A 15,557-nucleotide genomic window follows, 5' to 3' on the forward strand; every position below is an offset into this window, starting at 1 on the left:
ATGATATGAGGCTGCAATGACAAGGCTTGATACTCATTCAGACAGGCAGGAGTCCCATCAGCCCCTGCAGCCAGGATCATCCACACATATATTATTGTCAATGCCAGGTACACTCTGAAAACTACAAGCACCTTTTGTGATAGAGACTTAAAAACCTGGACTGTCTCCCTTGGGCATGCTGATATGAGGATTAGTTTTTATTGATAAAACATGCATAATTTTTGAAGGTTTTCTTAAACATATCTGGTAAAAATCATTTAGTTTTTTGTATTGTAGAACGCTGATGTCCTAAAACAATGGGCGCTGTTGACTAAGGCAACACAAAATATGCATTTCCATGAGTTGGAATGCTGTGTTAAAATTGCCTGCCAAATTTTATTATCAGGAGATATGTGGTCATAATTCTGAGATATGTCTGGAGGAAGTATAGAGATGCATTGTCTTTGTCCTTGACCCCAGACTAAGGCAAAAAAGTAACAATAGACAGTAAACAGCATATTTAATTTGACGTGAATGATAGACGTACAGTCCATTTAATATGCTATGCTGCTGTGAAACACTGAAAATATGTAAAAAAATAAAAATAAATAACGGATCCTTACAAACAAGCAAAAACACTTGGTTGTGAAAATATTATGCAAAAATAAAAAGTTTAAAAAATAAAATTAAAGTGGAACTGTGGTGCAAATACATAGAATATGTATTCTGTGTCTCTGTCTGTCTGTCCGTCCATCCGTCAGTCTGTCCTTCTGTCTGTCTGTCTATCTATCTATCTATCTATCTATCTATCTATCTATCTATCTATCTATCTATCTATCTATCTATCTATCTATCTATCTATCTATCTATCCATCCATCCATCCATCCATCCATCCATCCATCCATCCATCCATCCATCTAAGTATCCCATCAAATGGGCAATAGAGCACGTGTATCAACATTTTTCTGCTTAAATCCTTTCCTCCTCCATGTCATGCCTGTCAAGAAGCACTCAAACATCATAATTTCATTGACATATCTGCCCCGGCGCAGTTTGCCCCCTCCCAGGCTTCATGTCACCTCATGTGCCGCGGTTGTTTGGTGTTTTGTGATTCTAATGTGGCCTGTGCTGGAGAGGCACTGACCTGAGGTGATTATGATGCTGATGTGTGTGGATATAGATGCAGAGAGAGGGAAGAGTTCTGACAGATTCATGTCCATTTCAGCTGTCCACACTACAGGAGCTCTTCAGGCCCCTTTATATGATTCAGGAGGCACCTCTTAACGCAAGTGCCTGCCATACAGCACTTTGATCTTCTTGATGTGAAAATGATGCAGAAAGCATGACAGGAGGGTTATTTTCCACTTCAAAAAATAAAATAAATAAATATATATATATTTTGAATATATATAATTAGAATAGTGAGTGTTAAAGTTAGAGGGTCAAATAAAGATGGAAGAGATGTGTTTTAAGCCGATTCTTGAAGACTGCTAAGTGCTCGGATTGAGTTGGGGAGGTCATTCCACCAGAAGGGAACATTTAATTTAAAAGTCCGTAAAAGTGACTTTGTGCTTCTTTGGGATGGCACAATCAAGCGACGTTCACTTGCAGAACTCAAGCTTCTAGAGGCACATAAGTCTGAAGTAACAAATTTAGGTAAATGGGTGCAGGGCCAGTGGTAGTTTTGTAGGCAAACATCAATGCCTTGAATTTTATGCGAGCAGCTTTTGGAAGCCAGTGAAAATTGATAATCAGGAGGTCTGACGTGTATTCTTTTAGGCTCATTAAAAATTAATCTTGCTGCCGCGTTCTGAATTAATTGTAAAGGTTTGATAGAATCGGCTGGAAGACCTGCCAAGAGGGCATTGCAATAGTCCAGCCTGGACAGAACAAGAGCTTGAACAAGGAGTTGTGCAGCATGTTCCCAAAGAAAGAACGGCCTGATCTTCTTGATGTTGAATAAAGCAAATCTGCAGGATCGGACAATTTTAGCAATGTGGTCTGAGAAAGTCAGCTGATCATCAATCATAACTCCAAGGCTTCTAGCTGTTTTTGAAGGAGTTATGGTCGATGTGCCTAACTTGATGGTGAAATTGTGGTGAAACGATGAGTTTGCTGGAACCACAAGCAGTTCTGTCTTGGCAAGGTTGAGTTGAAGGTGATGGTCCATCATCGAGGAAGAAATGTTTGTTAGACAAGCTGAGATGCAAATAGCTACCGTCGGATCATCAGGATGGAATGAGAGGTAGAGTTGAGTGTCATCAGCATAGCAGTGGTATGAAAAGCCATGTTTCTGAATGACAGAACCTAATGATGCCATGTAGACAGAGAAGAGAAGAGGTCCAAGAACTGAGCCCTGAGGCACCCCAGTAGTTAGATGTTGAGACTTGGACACCTCACCTCTCCAAGATACTTTGAAGGACCTATCTGATAGGTAAGACTCAAACCATTGAAGTGTGGTTCCTGAGATGCCATTTGCCAGTACGGTTAACAGGAGGATCTGGTTGTTAACCGTGTCAAAAGCAGCGGACAGATCAAGCAGGATAAGTACTGAAGATTTGGATTCTGCTACAGTTGTAGTGTTCCCTTATTCTCACAGAATTAGCAGAACTACTAATTAAAACTATATAGTTATAGTTGTCATCTTTATTGTAAACAAGCCTAAGCATTTATTAATATTTTTGCTTTGTTTTCCAGTAAAGCATTTGTTTACTTTTATTTTTGTTTACTTTTGTTTTCCAGTATTCAAATCAAAATGAACATAAACAACAACAGCAACAACAAAAACCCAGTGGGGTATGAAGAATATATTTATTTTTAAAAATAGGTTGTAGTGTCTTGGAATGGATTATTAATAATAAATAACCTAATAAAAAGTGACTGAAATAAATACATAAACTATTATTTCAGATAGTTCTCAAGCAACGTTTCTCATCTTACAGTTTTTGAAAATATGGCCTCCTAATTTTTGAGTAGCTCTGCCCACAGCAAAATGTAATTGGTCCAAAGTTGAATTCTGCAGACCAATAGTTATAGCATCAAATATAATTTAATAACAAACATTTTACTGTTCTGAAAACATCTGCATCACGCACTATGATGCATACAATGCATAGCAGAGTAAATTAAGTGTTAATAACATATTTTAAATGTAAACACACATGATTTGTTTTACTTTGTCAGGCAAAATAGCATAGCTATGCTAAATCTGACCAGCTATGAGAGCACCTAAATGAGCTCATAGCAGTGACACTTGGATGAGGGCAGCTAATTACAGGAACACAGACACAAAGAGGCATGAGGCCATTCATCACTGCAATACATCCACTCTCTCTGCATCACAACGCCGCTCATATCACACTTTATTAGGCCACAGGTGCACTGGCATTTACAAATGACTGCTGCCTATGGAAAACAGCACATTTGCCTATATTTCTGCATATATTTCTGGGGTTTGATTCAGTGTCAAGGAGAGCTGTTCTCCATATCTGTGGTATTCGCAGAGATTAATCAGATCAGCACTATTTTATTCAGTTCACTGCTCTTTGACACAGCTATAAACACACATCATAGATCTTGAAGGAGCTGGAGAATGAAAACATGTTTAGACCATGTTTGAAATATCTTTAACCAATTGTTCAAGGTTAATAAGTTAACTCCAATAAAGAAGGTCATTTGAAACCTGTACAAAGCTGTTTTTGGACCCCACTGAACTACATGTTCATTTTGTGTGGATGTTCAACATGTGTGATATAGATGTGAATAAGATCTTATCATAATATAGAGAGTTGGGGTAAATTATTTTAAGTAACAACCTATAAAACTAACCGTAACACCCTAGCAACCAGCTAGAACACACTAGCAACTACATAGTACTGTGACTCAGCTATATCTTGGTGCAAGGATTTCATGCTAGATATGAGCGATCACTTTTAACTCTGACATCAGACAGTAGTAACAATCACAACACCCTAGCAACCGGCTAACAACACCTTAGCAACCATCCAGAACACATTAATTGCCACCTGCCAGTGCTTTAAAGGGACAGTCCACTCAAACATTTTAAATGAACTCAGGCCATCCAGGATACGTTTGTTTCCTCATGATATTTGGAGAGATTTAGCATCACTTGCTCACCAGTGAATGGGTGCCGTCAGAATGAGAGTCCAAACAGCTGATTAAAACATCACAATAATCCACAAGTAACCCACACCACTCCAGTCCATCAGTTAACATCTTGTGAAGTGAAACGCTGCTTTCACAGATGATTCTCGTCTGAATCAGGAGAGAATATGCACAGATCAAGCGCCATTTAGAAACTAAAACAGTCCAAAACACTTTTAAACAATTGTGAAAGTGGATTTTGATCCAGATTTTCTTTTTTTTTCCACATGCAGAAGCATTATTATGCATTATAGACTCATATTTTAGCCAAAAGTTTAAAATCCGTTTTTGGCTGATGATGTGATGTTTTTATCTGCTGTTTGGACAAATGCACCCATTCACTGCATAGGATCCATTGATGATGCAAGTGACTATTATAGTACCACCATATTTGGAATACAGTCACTTCTGTGTGTCACAATCAAAAAATGGCAAACTCAGCGGTCCCGAGCGTGTTATTCTGTTATACAGCAGCACTGTGACTGACCCCGTGGTCATCAGAGCGTCCACACAGCGTTTATGATCAGATATGACCTGAGCCGTACGGATGCCTCACACAATGCCATCATCACGGTGTTATCAATAGCCGGGTTTGGGCTGGATATGTTTAAGCCCTGCTGGAGATCTGGCCGTTGCTCTGTTATTGAATATTTCCATTGTCAGGCCAACAAAAGTGTGATGATCGCAGGCAAAATGCTTACACAGGAAATTCTTTCTGTGCATTGTAAACAGTGGCTGATGTCAGCAGTTTTGAACAGAAATATGTGATGATTGGAAAAGCACTGCTTTGTTCCTCTGTGATGAGTTCTTAGAAAAAGGCTGTCCGGTCTGTGGACAGTTCGACGGCTCTTGTGTCATTCTCTGTTTTTCATGTCACTGTCCTTCCTTTAAAACATGGGAAAGAGTTACACATATTTTGCAACCTAATTCTGCAAAATAAGCTCTAATACAGCAAGATTCAATCATAAGAATGGTGTGGTTCAATTTTTTGCCTTAAACACAATGCAGTCCCTTTGACATGTTTAAATATAAATTAAATGTAAATGAGTGTAGTACTACTTATATTTATTGCATGCTGCACTTCTTTCCAAAATGAAAAGATATAAGAATTAATATTTTGCATAAGGAAAACATAACCTATTTTTAGAGCCATTAAGATTTTTTTGTCATTTTAAAATCACATTACATTGTCTCTTTCAACACATAATATATATATATATATGTATATATATATATATATATATATATATATATATATATATATATATATATATATATATATATATATATATATATATGTGTAAATCTTATTAAATTATATTTTTTCTTTTGATTTTCATTATTGTTATACAGATTTTTTTTTTTTTTTACTATATTTCAAATTAAAGTCTTATACTTATACTTTCTTTTGATATTGGGGTAAAATATGACCTGGACATGCTTGCAGATGACAGGTTTTGTGAGTTTCTAGTTACTGATAATTGTCACGATTCTGTTTAGTTTCATCATTTAGTTGTGTTTTCATGAACTTGGTTTTCTTCAGTCACATGTCTTTTTGTTCAGTTTTCCCGCCATTCTTTAGTTGTCATGGTAATTCATTTAATTTACTCAGGTGTTCATCATTATGGCCCTATTTGTCTTGCATTTAAGTTGTTGCTGTGTGATCTTTCATTTGTCTGGTATTGTCTGTGTAATACACAGCTGTCTCGCAGTTTGGCATTCTGTGGATTTATTTAATAAACCTTGTATAATTTTCATCAGTCTTCATCCTTGGAATATTCGTGACAATAATATGAACTGTTTAGCCAAGCAATGGTCCATACATTAAGTGAAATAATTCCACATTGCCACTTTCATTTTAGGAAGAAGTCAAGCCGCCATTTTGGCAGCATCCATGTCCCTGGGAGATCTGGGGGTGTAAAACATCAGCTGAACCCCAGTCACCCGTCAGGTCTTTACCCACCTGCTCACACCTCCAGTGCCTCCCATCTGTTTGAATCAGATAAGTATCTGGAGAGCTCTAGACTCCCTTGAGCTTCATTCTAGCCGATTGCTCATTTTATAATGCTAATGGTGGCAGGCGGATGGTGTTGGGTTCCCGTCAGCTGGTCTCTGGTGCGCTGGGAAGACTGTCTAATAGACTTTGACAGTTAAAAGGGCAGATCTTATTCACTGAGGGAATTGGTATGTAGTATTATTGTGGAAATTCAGTGGACATATTACTCATCAGATCTCAAAGTTTTTGGTTACACAGTATGTGTCACTATTGAGGAATAGAACTTTAATAATAACCAGTAATAATAACCACAATATTCGCAATTTGCAAACAAACGCTAAAACATTGCTGGCCATCTGTCCGTGTGGTTTACAGACATGAGGTAGAGCTGATAGGTCGTATCTGCTTGATGAATGGCCTCTATTATTTTGGTTGTAGAAGGATCATCTTCCACTGGCAAAGATCATTGCGTATTAACACAGTGTGTTATTATTGGTAAGTTTATTGAAATGTAAATGCAGAGGACAAGGTGACCTAGATTTTTTATCAGTAGAGAAAGGGCATGAATTCTGCTTGTGTGGAAGTAGGGAAAGACTAATTTCTTAGTTAAAGGTGAATCAATGAAAGAGGAGACTTGCTTGAAGGTATACACACTCACATGGTATGACTTCGAGTAAAATTACAAAAGCACACTCCTTTGAAATGAAATGATTCATGCTTTGTATAAGCCAAAATGCAAAGACAGTTGAAATGGAAAATGGCTTTGAGAACTTATGCAGTTGCCATAATATACAAGACATGATGCCACAACATAAAATAAGGTCATACATAACAGTTCCTCCAATGTAACAGTATACAAGTAGAGAGTATTTTTTAAAGGGTATAAATAAATAGTTTAAGCAAGGTTTAGTGTTTACATTTACAATCTAAATACTGTACGTATGAAAGAACACATAATCCAAGCACAAAATATAATATTGAGAAACACTGACTGATAAGTAGTTTCTGATTAGAAATAGGGATTCATGTATCCATTAAATAAAACAAATGTACCTCATTACAAATCCTATAACGAGTTTAGCAAATGTACTGGATAAATACCTTCAGTTAATAACAATAAAAATACTTAATTGTAAAATAAAAGATAATAGCTGCATATTAAGAATACTTAGAATGTTCCTCTGCAAAGCAACAAAAAGCATCAAATTAATTTATAAAATACAATCAACACTATTTCAGTTGTGAATATCTGTCCTAACTAAGAAACAATAGAATTTGTCTTAATGTCACTTACATAGGGTACACGTACAAAAATGCTAAAAGAATCAACATGCATATGAAATTGCATCACATTTGGATGTACAGGTTTGCACCCTGAAAGACAAAAATCAATTTGTCGCTGTTGTTTTATTGTCTTCTACCAACTGTCGGAAATGAAAGGTTGCAACATTTTCGCTCAATCTCTCAAGCCAAGGTAAAGCTCTGTTGAGTTGCAATTTTTCTATGTTTTCCAGTTGCCCAGCAGAAATCGACAGGTGAGGTAGCACACCATTTTGAATTACAGGTGTTTCATTTGTCCTTGCACCCAAACCACTAGCGAGAGAGGTATATTGGCTCCAGAGGCCCAAGGAATTTCCATTATGCACTTTACCCACAACATCTTTTGAGGAAGATTCCTGAAATTGCTCGGAATTGGATCTAAGAAATGGACCATCAACAGAAAGCCTGCGACCTCGTCTGGCTGGAGAACTGCTCCACATGTGAGTTCCCATATGAACCTAGATAGAAAACAAGATGCAAAATGCAAGTAGGTAATTGGCTATGAGGTATCTGGAATGCTACAACTGAATCTATACAAAAAAAGTGACTGAACATCTCTAACATCTTTTAACTTATGTACCTTCAAATTTCCTTTAGTGGTAAATGCACGTCCACATATGTTGCAGGCAAAGGGTTTCTCACCAGTGTGGGTTCTTTCATGAATTTGCAGCGCACTCGAAGAAGAGAAGGTCTTCCCACAAATGTGACAGAAGTGCTGTTTAGCTGTTCGCCGAAGTGGTGTTGCTGTTAATTTAGGTGTAGAAAGTATAGGTAATGTGGACGCTGTTGAGCTTAATATACCTGCGTGTGAATCTTTAGGATCTTTTTTGATGAGCCCATTGTGGTCAATCCTTTTTGAAGGACTAACTGGTTCCATGGAGGGTAGAAACTGGTTTGTTGGGAAAATCAGGATCTGATTTGCTGGCTGAATCAATTGTGAAGGTAACTCTTGCATCTGGTGGGTAAGCATGTGCTGTTTTAGGTTACCTTTGGTTGAGAACCCTCTGTTGCATGAAGTGCAGATGAATGGGCGCTCTTTGGTGTGACTTCGATAATGAATATCCAGAGCACTTTGACAGGCAAATGTCTTGTTGCATATATCACAAACATTGCTTTTTTGGGATCCATGCTCATTAAATGGAAAAATCATAGTCAAGCTATCTTTTTGTGTATCTCCAGATGTCCCATCAAGTAATCTAGACACTGTAAGATTTGGCTGTAGGCTTGAGGTGTTTGATTCAGCAGATTTCAAATTTCTGTCCGTTGTGGTGTATCCTTGCTTTTCATAAGCAGAGCCATTGGGGGAAGAAGGGTTCCAGGAGGGTGTCAACTCAGTGATGGAGGAAATCCTTTTCCTTAGACTCTCATTGTCACTATCTACTGAAGATAATCTCAGGGTTGAGCAGTCTCCATCCACTGATCCATTCCCCAAAGTCAATTTATCGACATTTAACAAAGTTTCCACATTCGAAACTGCAATCTGACTCTCTGACCCAGTTGCTCTGGCGAACTCAGAAGAAGCAGGGGAAGAGCATAGGCTGTCCGATAAAGAGGCTGGGTATTTTGAATCGGATTCACCTTCCATAACATCCATGTTCTCACTGGACAAGGTATCCTCTCCCAAGGTCATACCATCTACAGAGTCAGCATCCTGATCCATGGGTTCTGCACAGCTATCGTGCAATGGGACATTAGGAATGTGACCACCCATATGCATGTGGATATGCTGCTGTAGAACCATTGCATTTGTAAACTTTTCTTGACATATTGGGCATGAATGATGTATTCTAAGAGGTGTCATGGAACGATGGATGCTGTAGTGTGTCTTGAGATTGCCCTTGGTTGTAAACGCCCGTCCACACACTCTGCATTTGAATGGCCTTTCTCCGGTATGGGTGCGGTAATGCATTTTAAGGGCACTTTGACAGCTAAGAACCCGGTGGCAGATTCCACACTCATTGGGGTCAGAAGACTTCTTGTCAATGTTCTCCACTAACTGCTCCAGCTTTGAAGTGTCAGATGCCCCAGGAGGATTTGGAAGACTTCCAAAAAGAAATCTTGGCTCCGATTTTAGCTTGGTTATTAAGGTTGTATTGTCCAAGGTATTAATAGCAATGTCGTCTCTTGAACCTTCCCATGAGGAGCTTAGTAAGTTAGCAACACTCAAGGGTTGTGTAACCTCTTGTAATTTCTCATTTGAAATTATAGGAGGGTTACAACCAAATCCCTCTTGATGTCCATTACTTCTCTCAGACACCTCACTGACAACAGGACTATGTTTAGTTATTGATATCCCTTCCTCCTCTTTTTTAATGATGGGTAAAAGACTTGGAAAAGATGATGGCAGCCTAAAGCCAAGTGAGCTACCCACTAAAGGTTTACTATCCAACCAGGTAAGAGCAGGCTTCTCAGGAGGCAGAGACATGCCATATGGGATACCTGTGCTGGTTGGGACATTATCTAAATGCTCTGGAACCGGATAAGGATTCATTAGTATGTTAGGATACTTCTCCTTGTGACGTTGGAAGTGGACTTTGAGATTCCCACGGGTGGAAAACCGACTTCCACATATGTTACATTTGTAGGGTCGCTCCCCAGTGTGAGAACGCAGGTGTATTTGCAAAGCACTATCACTTCCAAATACTTTGGCACAGAACTTGCATTTGTGCTTGAATATACAGTCTTCAGATGGTCTCTTGTGTTCACATACACTTACATTGAGGGGTTTGGCTTTCCTGTGCTGGGCTAGGGCAGTCAAAGCATTCAGGTCCTCCACAATTGCACCAATACTAGGCAATGAGTTTTCAGAAATATTAAAGACGTTTGGTTTATGGGGCAATTCAAGTTTGTTTAGAATCACATCTGTAATTGAAGTAGGAGCTTGTGCAGGATTTTTTAAATGAGCTGTGCCATCAGCTGGATCACTGACTGTGTTGTCATTCAATGACTGATTACTACACAGGTCACTACCAACCTTTGATTGGTTGCCTCTGTTTTCATCAGTCATTTGGAAGTTTCCTTTATCACTCTTTAAGCCATCTTGGTTGTTTTGTGAAATAACATGTTCATACGGTTTAACATTAGCAGCTAGGTTTTCTACTAGCCCAGCAGCTTCTGTGAGTTGTTCAGAGAGGTGTGAGCTAAGTTTTATCAGTGAACTGGCTTGAGACAGACCATTGTAGGTATTTGTGGCCACAGGTGTATCAGAATTTTGGGTTGCTAATAGCATTATTTGGCATCGAATTTCTTCAATTAGTTTTAACTGCTGCTCCTGCTGTTCCTGCAGTGTTAACAGCTGCTCAATCAAACCAGAGGCGGCCATTTTGCTGTCACTAGCGTTTCTGCAACTTGTCTTTAGATTTAAACTTGTTTCATGTGAGAACTGAGCAACAGCGACTTTGGTGTTTTCTAGGTTCTCAATGAAGACATTGCTATTAATGGCTGATAATTTACATAACTCAAGTAAGGTATTCTCTTGAGGTAGTACAGTTGAGAATTCTAAGCTGAAGCCATTAGCATATTGATGTTTTTCATTACCGTGATATAAATTAGACTTTTTGCCAGTGTCATGACTGCTGTTTTTAAAAGTGTGTACGTATTTGTCAGCTTCCACTGATATTCCATCATCACAAAAGTCACAAGGTTCTTCTGTATGTTCATTACTTGTCAATCCATCCAAATTCTCCTCATTGTTGAAGAATGGTGAATTAATTTTGAGGCCAGAAGGTGGAGAATCTAGGCTTTCGTTTTCACGTACTATTACCACTAATTGCTCTTTTGAACAGTCTTTCTGATGTTGGTATAGGTCTGTTGTACTGGAAAATTCAGCGCAGCATTGTTCACAGATATAGAGATCGCAGTTTGGAGTGGGGTCATTCTCCATTGTGTGATCTGAATTTCAAGAAGAAGAAAAAAGATACACAGTTTTTATATAAGATCATATTAGATAGCATTTCAGTGTAAAAGACAAAACAGTATTATTATCATGTTAGATGTAATACAATTCGTGACATAGTGAGAAAATATAATTCTTATTATAAAATTACTTCTATTGAGTATTAAGCAAAATCTCTTTACATTTTACAATTACTTTATGGTATTTTCCAACTGATCTCAAATTATGTAAAAAGAACAGTTTTGTGCATATCTAGGATATCCTATGATTGACAAGGTTTTGATACAACTCCCCCCCCCCCAAAAAAAAATAAAGCAGATAATGTAAAGTTTAACAATATGAATTATTAATTAATAGTGTACAATAAGGTCTGTTTTTCAAATATAATTTAATTTAATATAATTTACACCAATGGATTTTTATTAATTAATTTATTTTATTAATGGGCAACAGGGTTGTTAACAACAGAGTTGCAGATTAAACTAGCCTAAATTAAACTAGCCCCACTTAGTAGGGACTAGCTAGTTTGTGACACAATATTATTTTATAAATGTTGATACATTTTTATTTCACATTAATTGAAGAAAAATAAGAGATTATTTGAAAATTTCTAAAGACTTTGGTAATGGATTTAAATGACTGACGAAAGTAACACTTTTTGTAAAGAAAAATTAGGAATTCAAAATGAGAACTTACTTGTTTTCCCACCATGTACGTAAAATGACAAATTTCCTCGGTGTCACAATTTTAATGGAATGCTATTTATTTTTTTATTTTTTGTAATATGGTGAAATTCATGCAATAACACAACTTTTGATATTTAGATACTGACTATATATATATATATATATATATATATATATGCATTAAATTTATTGTTACAACTTTCTCTAAGTGCCATAACTTCCCTTGGTATTAGGCAGTAGATTAAGTTGTTGTAACAATGACACTTTGAAGGCAACGCTCAGAATACTAGAGAGAGAGAGAGAGAGAGAGAGGGAGAGAGAGAGAGAGAGAGAGAGAGAGAGGGGGGAAATAGTTGTAGTAGTTGCTTTGTATTAAAATTCGTGGATAAGAAAGAAATGTTACACACATTCCGTGCTTTTTTCTATCTTATATTTGCGCGCTTTGATCAAACATCAGCATGCTATTTTCAGAAAGTGATAGAAAACTTACCGATGAGAACATAATGTGGCTTAGCCTGTTTCCTCCGGGACATGCTGGAATAAAGCTGTTTTTCTCCCTAAAGAATCCACAAGTGTCCCAATCAAAATGAATCAGTGTCCAACCAAAAGCATCCTTGTCAATGAGCCCCGGTCTGGGTGATCCTACCGCGGGACTGTTTACATTTTCATCATAACTGAGAAATAAAGTTCGCAGGAATGAAGATGCGATTATCTCAAAGGAATGTGTTAATCGCAGTGATGTCAGCAAAGAATAATTAAATAAGTTATAAGCGAAAGCCGTTCATACATCACCGCAATGTCGATCACAATATCCAAATTATACACACTCCCACAACTCAAAACATGACAACTCCAAGACCGCAAATCCATGAGGAAATTCTTTGACAGCGTTGTGCGCGCTCAGCTCCGCCCTTCAATATTCCTATTGGCCAACGCGGTTCACGGCCACGCCCATCAGCGATCCTATTGGTCAGTGTGCTTCAGATAGGCGTAGACTGTTCTCAATAAAGCGTGTATGAGAGCATGAATCAGTGGCTAGTAATGTAAAGGATTATTGTTTCACCAGCAGCAACACAAAACCACAGTGATGTATCCTAGTCACATTTTATGATATAGCTATCTTTCATTAATTAGACATCTTCAAACATCACCATGCTAAACATAAAAATAGTTAATTAACCATACAGCAGCAAACATTAATTCCAATGTATATTAACTAATCAACCCTTAAACATTAAACTATATAATGAAATTATGAGCGTCATGGAATTTATATTAATGTTATACCTATAGTTTTGCAGTAAAGAGTGTTTATACAGAGTGGGCGTAGTTAAGAAATGCTAAATGTCCAGGAAAATCGGTCTTTTGAAATATTCAATTCAACTGTAAACTTTTTGCCAACGTTACAAAAGGTAACAAAATATTACCATAACCCAGTCATCATGTACTCACCATCGTGTCATACAAATCCAAAGATTTGCACGTTTTGCATGAAATTCATTAATGAACAGGACGCAGAATCACAATAAAGTGTTGTTGTCTACAAGACTCGTGCACTATGATACGTCTTCTGAAGACATTCGTCAACTTTGTGTGAGAAGTAGACCGAAATTCAGGTCGTTATTATTCATTGATAGACCTATCCCCCCCAGTGAGCCTTTAACCACTGCGAACCGACAGATGAGTCAGTGAGCCGAACCTTAGAATCGGTTCAGTTCGTGAACGAATCATTTTAAACTCGTATCTTTTAATAAATAACAATCGACGTTTGTCTTTCCCAAAGCTCAAAGCCCCCCTTTCTTTATGAACGCAAAACAGTCTTACACGGAATCATTGAATAAAATCTGAAGAAAGTCATACTGTTTGAATAAAATGACATCTTAACCATAAATACACAGTAAACAGTAAATAGTGACAGCTTTAACTGGCACGTAAATAGCCTCGATATTAATGAATATAATAATAATAAATCGTACATTTATTTTTTTAAAGCTTAATTGCTACGTGCTTTATTAAACTCACTTCAGGTTTCTGTTCTGTTTACAAGTAAATGGTCTTAGATGGCCTTTTCTGTTAAAAAAAGTAAAAATAAAATCTGAACAAAATAAAAAGGGAAATGATATCATTCATAATTCAGTGCTGCTTAGCTAGTCTGCATTACAAACTATTTTTAGCATACTGTGACTTCAGTTGGCAACATAAACACACATTCATTATTTCCAGCCCACTTTTGATTCACTCATTCACCTCTAAAACTGCACACACACACACACACACGCACACACTCGACCCTTAAAGTTGTGTTTGCACAGCATCCAGTACAAGTCATTATAATCAAATGCATTAATAGATGATGAGCCACACTGAGCCCTAATGATATATTTTGCATGGTTGTCTGTTTTAAAAAAAACAGGATTTGATCAAATTCCACTGTGATGTAAACAAGTTATTTTTACCTGTCGCTTCTTCTCTGCAGCTTGTGTTTCTGTGAACAATGAAGTGTTGACCTGAGCCAGTTACCTTACACATGAGGAATTCTGCTCTGCTCTTTGATGGCGCGTGAACATGACTATTACTGTCCACCTGATCTTTTGATTCATGGTTCTTCCGTGCGGCGCACAAATACATAAATACATATGTCATGTTGGTTTTGTGTGAACAGGAGCACACCAGGTGCTCATACTGCACTCATATGAGTCATGTTTTACAGTCATTAGATATGAAGGGCTGTGCGGGAGCGCTATTATCTGTGGCCTAAGGTCCTTAGCAACAGACTTGATATGGACAAATGACACCTCCACTTCCTAAAAACACAAACACAGCGTGCCAGCACTGTCTGACACCAATATCTTCACACTATATGTGCATAATTATCCACCCTGACTTCCTGTTTGGGAATATTTTGTTTCCCTCTAAGCCATAGCCACTTTTACACATCATTTTGTGTTTTCTGGTTGAACTGTTGTTGTGGAATCAAACTTTATGCTTCATATCTATTGCGGTATTCCTCCATACTGCAACTTCGTTTTCAATAAGATTCCAAGACATCCTACAATGCACTCTAACGCAATCAACTCAATCCTGCTCATTGTCTGCTGTTAAAAGCAAAATTGCAGAATGTAGGTCAAGAGAAACTAGTAATGCATTAATAATGCATTGCCTATATACTCATTTATGTTCACATATATCTCCTACTCACTCCAAACTTTTTATTTGGAAATGATATACTTGATGCAATATTCTGAAGGAGGTGTTTACAGGTAACAACACTTTGAATGATACAGTCAAGTCAAGTCACCTTTATTTATATAGCACTTTTTACAATACATATTGTGTCAAAGCAACTGAACAGCATTACTTAGGAAAACAGTCAATAATGCAAAATGTAAAATAGTAAACATTAATTTTTCGGTTAAAGGCAGTTCTTCATTGAATTCAGTGATGTCATCATCATCCAGTTTAGTTCAGTTTAAATAATATCTGTGCAATCAAGTTGACAATATCACTAGATATTAA

At 37.4% G+C, this 15,557-nt stretch overlaps 1 protein-coding gene across 2 annotated transcripts; it reads right to left on the reverse strand.

Annotated features, from left to right (window-relative positions):
- Positions 1-6,624: 6,624 nt before the first annotated feature.
- Positions 6,625-13,625, reverse strand: sall1b (spalt-like transcription factor 1b). Of its 2 annotated transcripts, XM_026203130.1 has the most exons (5): positions 13,494-13,625; positions 12,829-13,036; positions 12,532-12,715; positions 8,041-11,351; positions 6,625-7,918 (listed from the first exon to the last, which is right to left on the reverse strand). In XM_026203130.1, exons 3-5 carry the CDS (start codon positions 12,572-12,574, stop codon positions 7,529-7,531), a joined length of 3,744 nt encoding a protein of 1,247 aa, XP_026058915.1. In that variant the 5' UTR covers positions 12,575-12,715; positions 12,829-13,036; positions 13,494-13,625; the 3' UTR covers positions 6,625-7,528. The 2 variants fall into 2 exon arrangements, with proteins under 2 accessions (XP_026058915.1, XP_026058914.1); XM_026203129.1 differs by having other exon boundaries at positions 12,532-13,036.
- Between the last annotated feature and the right edge of the window lie 1,932 nt (positions 13,626-15,557).

The sequence above is a fragment of the Carassius auratus genome, chromosome 25 (assembly GCF_003368295.1).
Source record: "Carassius auratus strain Wakin chromosome 25, ASM336829v1, whole genome shotgun sequence".
Lineage (NCBI taxonomy): Eukaryota > Metazoa > Chordata > Actinopteri > Cypriniformes > Cyprinidae > Carassius > Carassius auratus.